The 19,699-nt window shown below is 38.1% G+C and overlaps 1 protein-coding gene across 1 annotated transcript in view; it reads right to left on the bottom strand.

Moving 5' to 3' along the window:
- The window catches only part of LOC135709212 (growth hormone secretagogue receptor type 1-like), a 98,532-nt gene that overhangs the window by 9,099 nt on the left and 69,734 nt on the right, over positions 1–19,699 (bottom strand). Inside the window, exons 5-6 of the mRNA XM_065231455.1 lie at positions 14,629–14,738; positions 14,484–14,563 (exon numbers count right to left, since the gene is read on the bottom strand). Coding sequence (XP_065087527.1) covers positions 14,484–14,563; positions 14,629–14,738 — 190 coding nt within the window. The remainder of the gene's footprint in view (positions 1–14,483; positions 14,564–14,628; positions 14,739–19,699) is intronic.

Here is a 19,699-nt window from a genome sequence, read left to right as displayed (position 1 = left end):
AAGCAAACAAATTTTCCTGTGACATCACATTGAAAACTATTTTTGCTATCAGTGAGAGCAAACTGAAAACTCAATTTGATATCAATCTTTCCTGTTGATAACAAAAGAAGTATTCAATTTGATGTTATGCTAAGGCAATGAAAACAAACCTGCATCACCATATTTTTGAAGATCAAATCTACAGCAAAATGAAAACAAAATTTTATATCAAATTTGGCAATTGCGCAAACTGAAATCAAATTATGATTTCAGTTTGATGTTGATATCAAAACTTGATTTCAATTTGCTGTCATTTTGATGCTGGACTTTGCTCGGGTACAATACAATGTTAGTGGTGAGTCTGCTATGTAGATGTTTATATTCATGTATGCTTTATAACCACATCAATCTGCAGAAACGACTTTCGATAGACCACCAAATTTATTGCCTGGAACTCACTGCCTACTCAATACCAAAATGTGCGTCATGTGTGATGAAATGCTTTTATATCACGCTTGAAATTCGATCTAAGCTAGGCTAATTATGCTGATAAACGACAATGGATATCAATAATTTGAATGGTACGGGAATATTTCCCTTAATATTACATTCAAGCTCATTTTTGCACCGTAACCGAACGATGTGAAAACAACTATTAAATACTGATAAGCTCGAACATGCCCTTATCAGTAAAGTTGTGACATAGCATGTTGCAGGTGGTGGTGGGTTAGACTACCGATCCGGTCAAGGATTTTTTAGGTTGACACATTTCTCGAAGCTCCTGGACAGAAATAGAGTATCATTGTGCTTGCAACTTAATATGGATTTTTGAATTGGTTCAGACTTAGAATGTTCTCAATTAAAACAGTGGGAGTGCTGAAAGAACAGTGGGGATTTTATAAACAAAAAGAACTAAGATTAGCTACCGCTCAAATTTATTTAGGTATAAAAATAAAAGTCTATTTTTGCACACGTCACGATAAGTGCATGTTTGAAGCCAATTTTCCCCATAAATCACTTATGTCTGTAATATCTCAGACAACCAGAATGCCGGCATATTCAAAGTTGTTTCTGTGATATGCAAACATATATACAAACAAACAAATCGTAAAGAATGTCAAAAAAACGTACAAAATTGAAGGCCATACACATTAAAAAATTAATCACATTTTAAACGCGTTAATTTAACATCACATACGATTTAATCTGTAACAACAAATACAATTTGAAAAGTCTTACTATCAAATCCGATTCATTTGTGATACAGTAGGATGGAAAAATGATTCATCACATATGACTCGGAAGTTTGCATCCTATACGATTTAACTTAAACATAATGCGATGTATCTCATTCTTATATGCGATGTTAACTTAAACCAAATTTGCTATGTTAACAATATAGTTCATTTGCCAAATAGCACGCAGGGGACAGAAACTTCCTGTTCGCCACACCACGTCAGAAAAGGCAACCAACATACATTTAATTACAGTCAAGGGGCGAGTGATTTGCGAATATTACACATGAAAAATAAAATTTACATTAATTACATTAATTACCATCAAGAAAAAAAAACGTTTTGCACATTGCTAAGGCCTGTACTACCCATAATGGCATATCAGTCCCATCTTTGCTTGATTTCCTATCCATATGGAACTGATATGCGATTATGGGCAGTTTATGCCGGTACACCTATGGAAAAACTAAACTAGTTATTTAAAAAAAAAGTTATGATTTTAATCTCTGCTGTAGCTTTGAAGCATTCCTCCTAATGTTAATATAATGCATTAGTTGCCTTTTCTGACGCAAAGGAGCGCTTGTTGTGGAAAATCGTGTCTCCGAAAAAATTGAAGAGTGAACTATATCTTTAAAACAGTATATGTATTTGCTTAAACTGTAGCAGTTTACGATACTGTATGTACATTTCTATACGACTTTTGTTTGTCTGAGACATCACAATTGTAACGCTGTGCATTAATCTGGTTTTTTTTTTTTTGTTAATTAAATATTTGTATTAAAACGGCGCCGGTGGTGTAGTGGTAAGCGTGATTACCTCTCACCCCAGCAGGCCTGGGTTCAATCCCAGTCGGCGCCGCCGGGATGTTCTGAGGCATAACATCTCTGATCACGCCTTCCTTCGGATGGGAAGTAAAGCCGTTGGTCCCCGGTTCATGAGTTGATGGGTCGATAGGTAGGGTCCAGGTGTAGGAGCTGCCTTCCTGGCACGTCGGTAGCATTGGTGCTCAGCACGGAAAACAAGATCGACGGAAAAAACAAAACCAAAGGAAAAAAAAAAAAAAAAAAATATTTGTATTTTTTTTTTTTTGGGTATCAAGCTGGAACTGCGTGACAGCTTAGTTTCAAGACTTGCCCCATTTGAATAAATTTTGCTTCTATCTTTGACAATACAGAAGAAGGACTAGCCTATGTTGGCAGCTTGAACACTGGATTTCGTGTGTATTGTTTCAAGATAGCAACTTAGTCGCGATGCTCTCACAAGATCGCTGGACGGCACTGACGACACATTCTCATATTTTATTGAACACCCGTTAGTTATCGAGTACAATAAACTCAGGGGAAAACAATACGTGCAAAAGATTAAAAGTTTTCAATTGTCATATACCTCTACTTTTACTTATTTCCTAAACTATTCCTCTCCTTGTTAATTTGCTAAATGCTATTGGTTTACTTGTGTTTTATTATTGAAGTTCAATACTAAATAGGAAAATTTATTATACAACTTTAAAGGTTAGTTACCTCCCTTAGCGAACTCCCGCATCCTAATTATTTTGTTAATCTACCTAATGTTATTAGACTTTCAGAATTTTCTTATTTAAGTTCGTTTGATGATTATGATATCTCATTAGTCTAATTTAATAAATAATTGAAATCTCTAATTCACCTAATCAATCATGCTTTCTTAAGTACCTGCACTTGTGCTTGTAAGCTAAAGTTAAACGTGTTTCAAGTTCTTTTGATTTTGGCCTATACCTATTTATTATACCTTCAAGTGACTAAAATGCTTCACTTTGAAGTTAGCTTCCTAGCTGATTTTTAAATTATATAGGGTATATGCTCCAACTATGCTCACACGCTTCCACTATGTCGCACCACAAAAATACGTATGGGTATGTCACAATAGAAGCACGCCACAGTGGAAATCCCGAGCCATAGTTCAAACACTTATCCCAAATCAAAATGAATCAATATGTATAAGATTAGTTACAATACCATTTACAAAAATGGGGTTTAACATTGTTCCCTGAGTAATACTTCAATGAAAACAACAATGAAAGCTTGTCACGCAAGTAGAAAGAGCACTGCTGTGCATTTTCTGAAATATTTCAATAGTATAATTCACTTGCAAACCCAAATAAATCTATCTGCACCAAAAAAAAATAAGAGTGATTTGCGGCAAAACCCGCCAGTATCACACCCAACGTCATTGCCTATACGTAAGCGTACTACGACGCGGCTCTCAATCAAAGGAGTAACAAGTGTGATACTATCACTGCTAGACTAGATCTTTGGTTCTCTCATGCAGTGGTTTATCAGAGAGGAGAAGCTTAGTAATTCCCATTGTCTGCCTATGACGCCATTCTATCGTGGCATGAGCCAGCAACGCTGGCCGTAAACCTACCGTCTCCAACACTCCACTATGAAGCATAAAATTAAGCCCGCCCACCAACCGCAAGGTACAAAAACTAGCCAAGGGGAGGGTTGTAAATTAAATATTTTTATTAAATTTAAAAATAAATAAATTTTAGATTAAATTGAAATTTTGAAAATAAAAGCACACTCAGATGCTGCCGCTTGTTTCCAATTCAAACTTGGAAAAAGCGTCTTGGGTGTCTTCTTTTTTTTTAATTGAATGGAGATACATATATTCTATACTTAGTATTAATCACTTAAAAATGTGCCGACACTTGTCGCTGTTCATATTGTATGTTTGTTTTTTGACACAGTCATATATACTCACTTGTTCATTTACGATTTAACTTTCCGTTGATACGTAGTTTTCATACTTAAACGGTGAACAGACGAGCAAACAAGTTGCACAATAAGAATGTTTACCAACAATATTCAATATAGGAACCCTCACACCCGTTTTCCCACATAAAAAAAGTTTCCGGAAATAATTATAGCGTGCATTGTTTCCTCGTCTGTTCACCGCATTAGAGTTCTAGTGCGGGCGGGCTCATCGACGGGTATGAAGTGGGAATTCTCTCGAGGCAAAGGTGCAGTAGGAAACACTCTAGCTAGAGCTACGGCGATACCCGAGCAGAGAATGAAAACAAAATGACAACTAAATTTGATATTTTGATATAAGCGTTCGTGATAACATATTTTGCCTACCGTGTGGTCGAGTTAACAGTAATCATAACAAAAATGAGATCTAAATGGTGAATGAAGGATATTAAAAAGATAACAAATCATGTTTTCTTGGTAATAAATCCATGTCTGCGTTTTGATATCAGTAATTTCGTTAATAATAAAAAAATAAGAAATCAATATGAAATTATAACTATGAATGAAAACGAAAAATTCAAAATCTAAATTAGTTCTTATTTTGTTATCATAATATCAAATTTAGTAATCTGAATGTTTTGAAATCTATAAGTTGATATCAAGATTCAAATTCAAAAAATGTTATCGATAAAGCCATATTAAAGTACAGAACCGGAAATAATCATCCAGTGGTACAAACTTCAAGAAAGTATATAATGAATCACTTTTGTCATTATAGACAAATAACAGACTAGCCTCTAATAAAAAAAAGGCATTCGTGAATTTGGTACCCGAAGAAAACCCAAAAGTTAAAATATGACGAACGATTGAAGTTAATTAGACCCTATACTACGATGTGAAAATTAGGCACGATGGCTCTTATATTATTATGCATGATCTTCGCATCAAACATAATTTAACAGACATTTTTTTATGAAATTTATTTTGTTGGGAGAGAACTGATACTTAATGAGATTTATGACAACATATATTTAAATGTGAGCTAAGAAATCGAATAAGCCTACGAAAGGTAATAACAATATTCGACAATGTATTAGTATAAGTATTAAAGACGAACAGGACGAAATCAATTTTATATCGAATTGTAGATTCAATTCGCAGGTAGATTAATATGAATAAATGTTGCAAAATATAACTGTAAAAATCATAATTGTCTTTGTGATGTTCATAAAGAAAACAACAGGCATCCTGATTGACTCGTAATAAAACAACAACGAAAATGTGATTTATTGGCGATTTTTATAAAATATCAAATTTTGGTTTTAATTATATATTTTTTTAGAAATATCAAAATAATATCAAAATATGATCAAAATACGTGAAAAATCACGAAGCTCATTCGAATGCTTCTACATTCATGTTTACATGATGGTAGTAAAATTGATAAATATATCATGTCATGTGAATGAATGTGACAACATTTTCACATCAAACTTCTATGTGCGGTTGTGTGATTGTGGTGTGCTTACGTAAAATGAGTTTACGTGATTTACATGTATCAAAAAGTGAAACAATATGGCGGCATCGATTTTATTAGTGGAAGAAGTGATTCCGCATACTGCAACTGGTTGATGGTATTTTTATATTATTTCGCTTTATTTGAAATCCGTCATACACTGCTAATTAAATTTATTTCGATTTCAGAGGCTGGATTACAAGATACAATTAACGGGGATTTTCCCGAGGATTTTCCAAAGGTCAATTTAGCCTGACTCGGCAGTAAACAGTGCAAACAGGTATTGCACCTGAATCGAGATCTGTATTGTCATGTTCAATTAAGTGTTGGAAAAGCGAAATGGTTAGTATTAAAGTTTCAATGACATACTTGACGTATTAAAAAAAAATTCTAACAATGTTTAAATATTTTTTTCTTGGAAAAAAAATGGATAACAGTATTTGTTAGATCCGATAACAATCACTTCAAAATCACGTCAACATTACGTGCAAATCCATTCCAATTATAGTGGAAACCGCGGAACGTAAACGTAAGATGAACAGTATTTTCCAGTAAATATCATTACAAAATCACGTAAACATTACGTGATAACCGCTTCCAAGTTTTAAGTGGCAATCACGTTATATTTACCTTACTGTTCACGCTGACCGCTGAATTGGAATATTTTTGGCTACCTGGTATTGACATAAATGTTACGTGAAAAGTAGTATGAAGGAAATCCAAGCAACATTTCAAGTTTTATTGAGGTTTTATAGCATACTACAAGTCTTAATAATGGTCTCCAGAACCCTCATAAAACCCAAATTGTTACTTGGGAAGCTACCAATGTTTTCACGTAGATTGGGCGTGCATATTTCTTGGAGTGTACGAGCATATCGAGATGCTAAAGAATAAAGATGCGTCTACTTGAACAAGAAAGGTTTTATTCAATTAATCGTATGGTTTAATTAGGTCTCTTCCCGTACTTGCTTTTCTGCAATATTATGTGCAACAAAAAGAATGTTCCCGTACTTGCTGTACCATATTATATTTCTACAGCAACTTACAGAAAGCTGCAACAAACAACAGTAAAAGGAAGAAAATCAAGTACGAAAACAGACCTATTGTTATTACAACTGAACACTGGAAAACCCCGACAAGGTGACGTACCCTCTTGAAAATATTAGATGTCACCACACAACGTAAACAAAGGGATTGTCCTTCACCGTCTCAACGGTATTTCTCTATTGGACACAACTATTGTTTTGTTTCATCTTGTGTTTTTGTTTTGAGTCAAACAACTGACGAAAAAAAGCGAATTTATGATTTTCATGGTGAATTGAAATAAATCCAAACAAATTAAACATGATAGATTAAGTTTCATTTTCTTATATCATCAAATGGCAATGCAAATACTTCGATCTTTTCTATTATATTTTGCTCTTGAATTTGATCAGCCTTCATTATGGCTCTGAGCATAGTTGTGCGGTGAAGGCTTCCCGGATAAAACTAACCATAAAATTACAATAAAATAGCAATAAAATACAATAGTTTATTTTGTTAAAAATTAATCCTATTGTAATTGTATTGTATTGGTCAAATGATCAAATAGTCACCATAATAGGTTTACAATAAATTCTATGTTATCACAATTTTGCACACTAAAAAGACAATAACATTTATTGTAATAATATCATTTTGTTGGAGAAAAAAATTATTTTTTTTATGGATACGGTAACTTTTCTATAGTAAAAATCTCATATACAATAAATTCTGTTGTACATTATAATAAGTTCTAATGTATTTTTCTTGTTTTTGGCTATAAGATTTATGGCTGCTACAATACATTTTATTACATTGTTACAATATGTTCTATTGTTTTATGGTTAATTTTTATCCGGGTTGCCATCCCGTAAAAAAAAGAAGCATTGGGGTACAATTTAATGTATTTTAATCACACAATAGAGTTTATTGTAATTACAATAAATCATATTCTCCACAATGATAAAATAAAAATAGAATCTGTGGTTTCCACAATATAATATATGGTAAATGGGGAAAAAAAACAATAGAACAAGAGGGTTGTTATGTATCTTAACCATACGAAAAATAACTTTTTCCCCAACAAACTTTAGCCATTTACCATTTATTGCATTGTTGTTCTATTGTTGAAAACTCTTACTAGGGGAATTTACGTATTCTCGGCAACCTAAGCAGCGACCTTCTTTCTATAGCCTTTTTCTCTAAGGAACGCACACATATGCAGTATTGGTTTGTTTACAATCTTTTGCTGCCAGCTGCTCTAACAATTTCAGTCGAAAGAATTGTCAAAAACTGTGTTGAAACGCTTTTACAAAGCTCCAATCTTCTCTCTCATTTCATTTGTAGTATTTTTGATTGAAAAATAGGAAGTGATTGTTTTTTTTTTTTTTTTTTAAATGCGTTTATTTTTCCAGGCTCATTTGCCGTAGCTTTGCGGAGCCGATATTCATTGTTTGGATGACAAAATTTCTTAAAACTAACGTTAGTAAAGCGGGGGCCGATTACTCGCGGCTATCTCGAGGTTAGGGGTAACAAATTGTAACAAATGGATGGCAGGGTAGGGATTGAGAACACAAGGTTTGGAGAGCAATGTGCTTTTTATCTCGAACTAAGCGACCAACTGACGAAAAAGACAAACATGGGGGTTTACCGATGGGCAGCTAACAACTTGGGGGAACACAAGATGACACTAACTACTAAATCCTCAGATCGATCCGTTTTAAAAACACATAAATTAAATTAAAATATTCGAGATCTCGGCTCGCCAAGATGTCTCTAACGGGCCGCATAGGTTGTTTTCCTCGGGCCCTGAGGGATGCGGATAACTCGGATCTAGCAACACAATGTAGGGTGCATGACCAAAGCACGTGGTCGATATCGTGATAGCCACTACCACAAGCGCACAAATTGCTGCCTGCGAGCCCGATTCGGAAGAAATGCGAGTCTAACGAGTAGTGATTGGACATGAGCCTTGATATGACACGTATAAAGTCACGGCTCATGTCCAATCCTTTGAACCATGGCTTGTTCGACACCTGTGGGAGAATAGAATGTAACCATCTTCCCAGATCACTCTCATTCCATTTTTGTTGCCAGTTGGTGAGGACGTGCTGACGGGTAATTGAGAAAAATTCCGCAAAGGCGATTTGTCGATCAAAAATATCGCCTTCCATAGCGCCCACCTTAGCTAGCGAGTCCGCTTTCTCATTACCCGGAATTGAGCAATGAGATGGGACCCAAGCTAAGGTGATAGTATAGGAGCAGTTAGATAAAGTACTCAATTTTGCTCGGATTTCGGTCAGGAAATACGAGGAGTGCTTCATCGGCCTCATTGATAGAATAGCCTCCAACGAGCTAAGGCTATCAGTAAAAATAAAATAGTGATCAGATGGTAGTGAGGCAATTTGCTCTACTGCGTAAAATATGGCTGCTAGTTCCGCAACGTATACGGAACAGGGGTTTTGCAGTTGATATGAGGCGCTATGAAATTCGTTGAACACTCCAAATCCAGTGGAAGCGTTTATAGTTGACCCATCTGTGAAAAAACTCTTATTGTTACTAACATGGTGGTACTTGTTTGCAAAAATTAAGGGAACAACCATCGATCGATGGTGATCTGGTATTCCACGTATTTCTTGCAACATGGTCAGATCAAAATTTACAGAGGAACTATAAAAGTCTTGGAGGCAAACACGAGAGGAATTGAATGAAGAAGGGCCAATCTCCAGCGTCATGTACTCGTAATAGAGACTCATGAATCTTGTTTGAGGATTTCTGTCGAGCAGCTTCTCAAAGTTTTCTATTACTAATGGGTTCATTACTTCACAACGGATAAGAAACCGGAAGGACAGTTCCGCGAAACGATCTGTCAGTGGGAGAACACCCGCGAGTACTTCGAGGCTCATCGTATGCGTCGAGTGCATACAGCCAAGCGCGATTCGGAGGCAACGGTATTGAACCCGTTGCAGCTTCAGGATATGTGTTTTCGCCGCGGATTGAAAGCAGAAGCTTCCGTACTCTAGAACCGACAAGATGGTTGTTCGGTACAACCTGATCAGATCTTCCGGGTGTGCTCCCCACCAAGTTCCAGTGATTGTACGAAGAAAATTGATTCTTTGTTGGCATTTTTGTTTCACATACGCAATATGTTTTCCCCATGTGCTTTTGGAATCGAACCAGACACCTAAATACTTGAAAGATATACTTTGAGTGATTGTTCTACCCTTTAGTTGAAGCTGTAACTGTGCAGGATGATGCTTCGTAGAAAAAACAACCAACTCAGTTTTCTCCGGAGAGAATTCGATACCCAGCTTCATAGCCCAAGTAGACAAATTGTCTAAGGTATCTTGCAATGGTCCTTGCAGGTCCGGTGCACTTGGCCCTATAACGGATACAACGCCGTCATCTGCAAGCTGCCTTAGCGAGCAATTTTCATCAAGACAACCATCAATGTCTTTTACATAAAAATTATAAAGAAGGGGGCTTAAACATGAACCCTGGGGGAGACCCATGTAACTAATTCGTGAAGTTGTCGAGTTTCCATGAGAAAAGCTCATATATTTCTCAGACAACAAGTTGCTCAAATAGTTGTTCATAATTGGTGAAAGCCCACTATCGTGGAGTTTATCCGAAAGGACATCGATACAAACAGAATCAAAAGCCCCCTTAATGTCCAAGAAAACTGAACCCATTTGCTGTTTTTGCGCATAGGCCAGTTGAATTTCAGTTGAAAGCAACGCAAGACAGTCGCTCGTTCCTTTGCCTCTCCGAAATCCAAATTGCGTATCTGAAAGTAAACCATTCGACTCGACCCATTTGTCTAGACGAAAAAGAATCATTTTCTCCAACAATTTCCGTATACAGGACAGCATCGCGATGGGACGGTACGAGTTATAATCCGACGCGGGTTTACCGGGTTTTCGAATGGCGATAACTCTTACTTGCCTCCAATCATCCGGAACAATGTTGTGCTCCAGAAATTGATTGAATAAGTTCAACAAGCGACATCTGGGAGATTTTTAAGCAAGTTTAACTTGATTCTATCCATTCCTGGAGCTGAATTGTTACATGAAAGGAGAGCAAGTGAGAATTCCACCATCGAAAACGGGGAATCTATTTCGTTTCGTTCGGACGATCACGAACGTTGGTTTGAACCGACACCGAATCCGGGCAAACTTTCCGTGCGAAGCTGAATATCCAACTGTCCGAGTACTCCTTGTCTTCGTTAATCGGTGATGACGCGTTTCGCATTCTCCTGCCGGCATTCCAGAGTGTTCTCATGGAAGTCTCTCGCGACAAACCATCGACGAACCGACGCCAGTAACCGCGTTTTTTTGCTTTAATTAAGTCCTTAAAGGTTTTCTCGAGGTCGGTGTACCGCTCGAAATCGGTGCAATCCTTATCCCACCACGGGGTGGGAGGTCGCTTGCGGACGGAAACACCCGGAACACGTTTCGTCTGTGCTCGCAGCGCACAATCGATGATGACACGCGCGAGAAAGGAGTACTCGTCCAGCGGAGGAAGTACGTCAACCGATTGACTGGCATCAAGAACCGCGGTCGCGAATTTTCGCCAGTCAATGTTTTTCGTAATATCGTACGCGATGTCGACCGAGCGAGTAGAAGATGCACCATTGGTAATAGAAATTTTGATTGGCAAATGGTCACTACCGTAGGGATAGTGAACTCGAGCAAAGTGAGAGGTCTAATCTGCTTATTGTTGCTGGAGGTTTGGCTACTCGTGTTGCTTCCCCGGTGTTCAAAATTGTCATTTTGAAGAAGTCGCACATATCGTATATCAAGGTTGAGCGGTTGTCGTCGTACAGTTCCCCCCAGCCTGTACCGTGAGAGTTAAAATCTCCCAAGATCAACCGTGGCTCCGGCATAGCCGTGCAGAGATCCGAGAAACTTTGACGAGAAATCGCAGTTCGCGGTGGAAGATATACTGAGGCAATACTGAGGCATTTACCTCGAATATTAACCTGACATGCAACTACTTTAATGCCTGTCACCGAAGCCAGATCGATTCTGTCGAAGGAATGGAGCTTGTTGATCCCCAGAAGCACCCCTCCATACGAATCTGCGCGGTCAAGGCGAATAATGTTGAAATCGTGGAAAGCAAGATCGTTGTCTGAAGAGAGCCATGTTTCACAAAAGGCAAATGCATCAGAAAGTGAGTTGTTAACTAAAAATTTAAATGTGTCAAGTTTTGGCATAAGACTTCTACAGTTCCACTGAAGAACAGAGATCATATCCCCGACCTCATTCGGAGAATTATCCATCGAAAGATATGATCGATGCAAGGAAGGACCACCTAGAAGCTAGTTGCTTCAAAAGAGTTTTCACGAATGGCAGCACTAAATTAATAATGCTCCTCGTTGAGTCAGAGACATTGAATATACTGAAGAAGCTATCCACAATACCAGAAAACGTGAACATGGGGGCATGTTCTTGCTGATTATTCAGCTGCTTTTCTGGCCGAAAAACTGGGACATCTGGGGTTTTAGATGATCCTGGAAGTGACGGAAAGTTCTTGTCATAATTACAAGGTTTAAAACCCGGTGGAATGGGTTTCGGTGTATTTCCGTTACCTCTTGAATTTTCCAAGGTGGAAGGGTGGTCCGTACGAGTGGCCTTACAAGGCTTTTCGGTGGTGTGTTGTTTTGCTCGTTTTCTCGTATTGCCTTTAAAGACAAACGGACTACCCTCACCGCCCTCTGAGTCAGAGTCTAGATCATCAACTGGCAAAATGGAGAATGTGTTACTGTTTTTTGGTGTGGTCTGAGAAGATGAAGCGGTATTCTTCAAGAGTTCTGCTAGTGTTCTCTTGGAGCGAGCTTGCAGAGACCGCTTAAGTTTTTCTCCCTGCTGTTTATACCTCGGGCAGTTAGTCAGGGTATGCAGGCTCTCCTTGCAGTACACGCATTTTGGTGGAGCACCGCAAGGGCCCTCTTGATGTTGCTCGCCACACTGATCGCAGCGTGGTTTGTTCGAGCAGTAGTCCGATGTATGACCAAGTTGTTTACATTTCGAGCAGTTCATTACCCGAGGTACAAACAGGCGTACAGGCAGCCGAACCTTGCCAATAGCGACGTAGTGAGGTAAGGCTGAACCCGAAAACGTCACACGAAACGAGTTTGACAAGGAATAAGTTTTTTTGGAGCCTACTACGGATACTGACTGCATTTGAAGGCAGTCCAATATCTTCACCTTCGGCAGAGCACGGTTTTTAAAGATTCCGAAGGAATCGGGACCCAAGAAATCATCACTAGTCAAACTCGCTTCGGTGACCACTCCTTCAATTTCTACCTCACTACTGGGTATGTAGACTCGGTATTCCAATGAAAAAAGCTCGCACGCAACAATTTGGTTAGCCTGCTTCCGGTCATCAACGGTAACGCGCAGTTTTATTGGTGTTACCTTGAAAATATCGGTAACGGCCGAAAAATGTGTTGTTAGATCCTTAGAGATCCTCGGAATGTTCAAAGGTTTTTGTTTGGGCCGGAAAAAAACAACCCATGGGCCTTTCGAGGCTTCTGGGTAAGCCTTTAGGCGGGGGAGCGCAGAGGTTTTTGGGGGCAATGGTGTGGGGGGTGCAGGTGGACGAGAGGAGATGGTGGGGGAGAGGGTTGTGGGCGATACCTTTTCTTGGGATATGCTCCAGTATTTTTGCTGGAGAGCGAGTCAACTGGAACGTCAAGGGTTTCCATTTCCACAACTTCCTCGAGACTTTCGTGTGAGGTGGAATTAAGAGTTTCGTCGTCTGAGATGGAAAGCGACCATCCCCCGCCTTTATCATTTTCATCCATTGCGGTTAAATATCGCCGCAATGGTGTTTTTTGTAAAAAAATTTACAAATAATTGCAGTAATTTCAAATATTATCAAAAAAAAATATATATATATATATATATATATATATAGTTTCACTCTACTAACGAGTAATACATGCAAAGAAAAAAAAGCAAGAAAAAAAATAAAAAGAAAAAATAATGATTATATACTATTTACAGAGTCTTGGATCACCCTAAGTAATACAAAAATAATAATAAAAAAAAAAAATCAAGAAAAAAAAAATCAAGCGAAAAAAAAATTGGATTTTTGGATCACCCTAATTAAACACCAATCTAATATTGGACCAGGGAAACAAGGAAGATGCTATACTGGCGAGAACAATACAAACGACACGATTTATACCTAACGCACTGAGGCGGCAGCAGACTGGAGAGATATAATTGTTTGATCCAACGGCTGCAGAGTCAATAACCTCGATGCTGGTGTGCCTCGGTCGACTCGGTAGGCAATATGACGCTCTTTCGTTGTTGCTATCGATGGGGTGATGTACCGATAGTGGTGATGATTTTGCTGATGATGTTGCGATGATGCTGGGTTAAAGCTGGACCGTAATGAAAGCACTCGGCATATCATTAACGGCTTCCTCACTCGCGCACTAGTCGTCTAAACACTATGCCAATTAACTTTGGCGAGAAAAAACCCTCGCGTGGGGAAAAACTCAAAACTAAATGATAGTGTCGTACAACGAGACCGATGCGACTTGATCGGCTCAGCGTGCGAGACGGAATGAGGAAGTGATTGTTGAAATTATTTAAATTAAGCTTTTTCAGGAAGTGATTGTTGAAATTATTTAAATTAAGCTTTTTCAACCCGTTTTGGACAATTTTGTCGATTATAATGAATAGAATAGCAAGTAACAGATAAATGTAAACAATCAAACACGTTTTATGTGTGCATGACGCTGCTTAGATTTACTAGAATACATAAATTCCCTTAACTAAAATTAAATAAAACTATTTTTTTAAGATTTCACGTTACGTAGCCAGATTCGAAAACGCTCGAAAATTCCCAGACTGGAAAGAGAATCGAAGAACCCATCAAACTCCAGCATGGTCTTGCTTTGTAGATGCGCGTTTACCGACTAAGATAAGGGAGGCCCAACCGCTACTGCGAATGAGCCTTGACAAATAAATAACTATAAAAAATTACCTGAAACTTGCGTCCCGGATGCCTGTTCTTGATTTATTTGCTTCATGCTATGCTTCCGAAACATGCCAAAGACAGCTTTCCTGCGGAGAGAAGAAAAAAATAACTTAAGAATTAAAAGAAATATATCGGGCAAAGCCTGACGTACCTGAAATTTTGTCCACTGACGCAATAAAGGATGAAATTTATCCCGAAGTTAGTCATGAAAAATAAATGAAAACAGTTTTGCACAAGCACCACCACATGGGCATGTTCGGTCTGTAAGTAGAAAGTATATTTTAGTTTTCTTGTGGGAAAACTTGCACCTGCACGACCAGAGATCAGAAAGCTTACAACAAAGAAAATTTTTGTTAGAATTGCATGAAAATGTGTTTTGATGTTGGATCCTCTCTGTTCCGATTAACGCCACAGGTCCCGATCCGTTTCATGTTTCTTCGAAGGCTCAGTGCAGTGATTATTTTCCCCATAATGATGAAGAATGGATAAAACCCCCAATGAAAATGAATCCCCATCGGATCTGTTGAAATATACGATTTGCTTTTCGAAGGACTTTTTTACGCATCCCATCGAGCATTGTCGTTATTATGGGGCCTGGTAAGCAGACACGAATATTGAAGGCTCCTAATAGTAAAGTGCTAGGGGTGGTTGCGTCAGTAACTTAAAAACCGTTGATTGTAACTAAATTGTGTCTGAGAACTTTTTAATAAAATGTATTTTTTATTGTACAAAAAATCAAAAATAAAACTGAAATGCAAATTGCTTATCGCTCCAATCACTGGCGTGCACAGGGTGACGGGGCAATTTACCCCCCCCCCCCCTCATAAACAAGATTTTTATTTGCACATTAAAAAATTTATGATAGGGGAAATAGCTCTAATGTTGGCCTATGGATCTAAGATTGGGCCCATAACTAAAAGTCTGATTTTTATCAATTTTATCTAGAACAACGCGTCATTGGGACGGTACTAATGGATATTTTTAGTAGCTATTGAAAATTTAGTCGATTGCTGAATTTATGTATGGGGAGCATTAGAGGCATTTAGCAGGACATTACATCCATTTCCCTTATAAAATAACTTGATTTCTTGATAAATTGATAACTTCATTTCATAATATAAGGGCACTGAAAACCTTTGAACCTTTCCTTTGAGATGGTGCCTGAAAACTGCACCACAAAGGTGCATGAAGGGACAAACTTCAATGAAATTTTTTGGTCAATGCATAAAACAAAATACTGGTGTAAATTTATTTATTTTTTTCAAGGTTGTTCATGGAGGGTTAAAAGAAGAGCTTAAATTTAAGGTTGAAAAAATTCACCTTCGCGGTGGTAAATCGAAGAAATTAACTGAAAATTTCTGGTGGAAAGTTCGCAACACTGGTACTGCGGTGAATGTAGTAGCAAGGTTTATTCATTTTTCTGGTGCATAATTTGCATCCCTTCATTGAAAATTTATGGTGGAAAATTTGCACCATTCTGGTACATGAAGAGGTAAAGCCTGAAAATTGCATCACAAAGGTTCATGCCCATGTAACCAACAAGCCCGCTAATCGCCCTTTTTGGAATATAATGCTGATATACGGCTGATATAGAGTTTTAAAGCCCTGTAAAAACGTTATATTGCAAAACGGGCGATTAGAGTGCTATTAACGTGTATGGTGGTTATTTGGGAGGTGAAACCAACTTCACTGACAATTTTTGGTGCACGGTTCTGGTGAATGGAGGAGTATGCTTTATTGAAAATTTCTGGAGCAAAATTTGCATCGCTCTGATAAATGAAATGAACAGAAAATTTCTGGTGGAAAACTTCCACTGGTCTGGTAAATGAAGGCACAAGCTTTATATAAAATTAGGCTTTATTTAAATTTTCTGGTGGAAAATCTGCACCGTTCTGGTGAACGGATGGGCATGCTTTTCGGAAAAATTGTTGAACTTAAATTTGCATCCTTCTGCTGAATAGAGAAACAAACTTTAACAATAACTTCTGGAGTAAAATTTGCACCTTTCCAATAGGAACAAGCTTTATTTGGTGGAAAACCTGCAACATAGCTTGCTTCTCATAAGCTATTTTGAAAATTTTTGGTGGAAAATGAATAAAAGGAAATCTGCACCAATCAGAAGATTGGAAAAGCAATTTTTATTGCACATTAACGGTGAAAACTTTGCATCGTTCTGGTCAATTTAAATTATCTGGTGTAAAATTTACTGGGGGCAGATTTTTTATTGAAAATTTCTGATGTAAGATTTGCAATAATCTGCTGCATGGAGGGGCAAGCTGAATTGAAAATTCCTGATGTAAAAAATGTACAGTTCTGGTAAATGGAGGGACAAACTTTATTGAACATTTATTGTAGAAAAAACTAAAACGTTTTGGTGAATGGACGGACAACTTAAACTCGACTTCCGAGAAGAACTTCAAAGGTATTGCATTCTGAGGACAGTTCCAAAAGAAAAGATTTCTGGGGATGATTTCATGAAAATTCTGCGAATGATTTCTAGTGAATCCTGCCAATATTTCCAAGATAGAATTGAAAAGAATACCGAGAGAATCAAATTTTGAATGAAATTTCAAAGGGATGTTGGGGAAAATTTCAAGGAAATTCCGAGGATAATTTCAAGCTCATTTTGGGAAAAAATTCTGAAAAATACAGAGGAAACTCTTCTGAAACTTTAGGGGAATTTCAGTTCCAAGGTGTTCTTCAAAGTTCTAAAATATTCCGAGAAGAACCTCAAGGATATTGAATTCTCAGGACAGTTCCAAAGGAAGAGTATTCCAAGAAAATTCTGCGAATAATTTCTAGTGAATCCTGCAGATAGTTCCAAGATAATTCCAAAAAGAATCCCGAGAAAAATAGATTTTGAGTGAAATTCCAATGGGATTTTGACGAAAATTTCAAGGGAGTACCGATAATTTCAAGCTCATTCCGGGAATAATTTTTGTTTAATACTGAGGAAATTCTTCTGAAACTCAAGAAATTCTGAGGATGGACTTTTTCGCAACTGTACAAAGTTTTAAGACAGCTTTTGTATTCCCCAATTGAAAAGTGGATATTAGTTTACCATTGAAGGTTCGATTGTTGTCTTACTAGAAATTCGTCTAAGAATCTTCTCTGAAAATTTCAAGTCATTTTTTACCGTGGTTAAAAAGTTACAGCTGTTTATGTGCGTTGCAATATATTCGGGTTTGTCCTTACATAATCTTTAAAACATGTTGAATGTTCGGCATCATTTTCTGTCACCCCAACTGGCGGTACTTAGGGACAGGGTTGACATGATCAATCCTTCGTACATGTCGTGATTCCGTTAACAATCCTGTACTCGATTGTCAAAATAGTTTTGTGCGCTTTTGTTCCAATCGTTACATATTTTTTAAACGTTTTTAATGATCATTAGCCTTGGCATTTAGGTCAAAATTTGAATAAAATTGAACTGCAATTTTCGCTGAACGTACAACGTACTAGCAACGGTAGTAGTAAAGTGTAACTACAACAGCATATAAGGACTTAAAAAACCTTGACATAGTCAAAAATAAACTGTAACGATGCCTTCAAAATATACAAAAACATACTGCACAAAATTTCAAAAAGGCAACTGAATAAAAGATGATACCAGTACCTCGAAAAATATATTATCTTTAGTTTATATTTTTAACCTGTAAAGCAGAGCATGACGCAAAACATTATTACAACATTTTTCTATCAACATATTATTCGAACTGTAACATTAACTTCCAAGAAATTTAAAACACTATTTTCAATGTTATTCTGGATTTCCAATGCCAATTCTACACAATCAAACATTTTCCTGTCGGTCTTTTTGGACGATCCAAGTTGTCAGATTCCTACAGGGTTCAGAAGTTGGAAGAAAGCGACCGAGTTGCTGGGCAAACACAATCGCAGTGATATCCATGTTGGTAGTATGGAAGCGTGGAAGAATTTAAAAACCAGGAAGGGTATCGACGAAGAACTGGACCACCAAAAACAGCTAGGATTGCTGCTAGATAGGCAAAGCGGCTACAAAATCGCTATACATATAATGGAACGTTTCATCGATAGTGTGCGCATACTTTGCAAAGGTGGCCGAACACTTCGTGGGAATTCGGAAGGAGCGGAAAGTGTGCCACGCAGTTGGTGGCGAACTACGATCCTGTGCTGGAAAACACTTGGCGGAAGGTGCCAAAAATTGCCAGTACACAAGTAAGCGTATTCAAAACGACATGATTACGTCGTTGCACAATGTAATGTTGCGGAACATTGCCAAAACCTTGCGAGGAAAACCAGTGGCAATCATTGCAGATGAGACGAGAGATTGTGGATACCACGAGCAGTTTGCGATTGTCATCAGGTATATTGATAATGATCGGCCGACGGAAACATTCGTGGGTGTGAGACGGGTGTTGGAAACAGACGCGACAACCATCTTCAATACCATTGCTGAGGTTCTGACAGTGATGCAGATTTCTTGGGAGCAGGTGATGGCAATATGTTTTGACGATGCCAGCATAATGGCTGGCAGCACTGCTGGAGTACAAGCCAAGTGCAAGGACAAAAACAGCAATATACAGAGAGAGAGAAAAAAAAAGTTCCGAATAGCTGGACGGGTCACGGGTCCGAGAGTTGTCATCCTAAACAGATCCCAGTGAATCATTCGAGTCGATGTTTCGGATCCGGCGCTGAGCTGATAAGCTGGAGAGTTGCATTTCGCATTTGGTTATTTGCTTTTGTGCGGATCTTCCGCTCCCTCAGAGAATGACGGGAGGAGAGGTGAGAGCACATATCCTGGAGGAATAACATCAGCAATAAGAGCCTGGTACATAAATAAATTGGATCATACCAGTAGAAAATTAACATCGTGTAGCACATGAACATATTTCTCTCTCTCCAAAACAGCCGCTCGGAAGTTTGCTTTTACCGTTGGTGCTGTCGATCAGTAGGCACAAGTTGTATTATGCGCGCGTCTTGGTTTTACGCGATGACTGTTCAATGCGCTTACTTATGGTGTAATGAGTCCTTTTTTGATTTGAATGGAATGGATTAGACTTGTAATACCAGTGAGCTGATGAGCTGCGGTTCCTAAAAAATGAACCGCCGGACATCAGCTCATTTTAGAGAATCGGGTCTATAGAACAGCTCGGGAGCGGATCGCCTATCTCTACCATCCACCGCGTACTTTGGAGTACTCCCCATACCCAGATTAAATGCAGCATAGAACAAAAAAAATG

This window comes from Ochlerotatus camptorhynchus, unplaced genomic scaffold (genome assembly GCF_037179485.1).
Source record: "Ochlerotatus camptorhynchus isolate MF236.1 unplaced genomic scaffold, CSIRO-AGI_Acam_v1.1 ptg000033l, whole genome shotgun sequence".
In the NCBI taxonomy this organism is placed as follows: domain Eukaryota; kingdom Metazoa; phylum Arthropoda; class Insecta; order Diptera; family Culicidae; genus Ochlerotatus; species Ochlerotatus camptorhynchus.
This window is presented reverse-complemented; position numbering and strand designations above follow the sequence as displayed.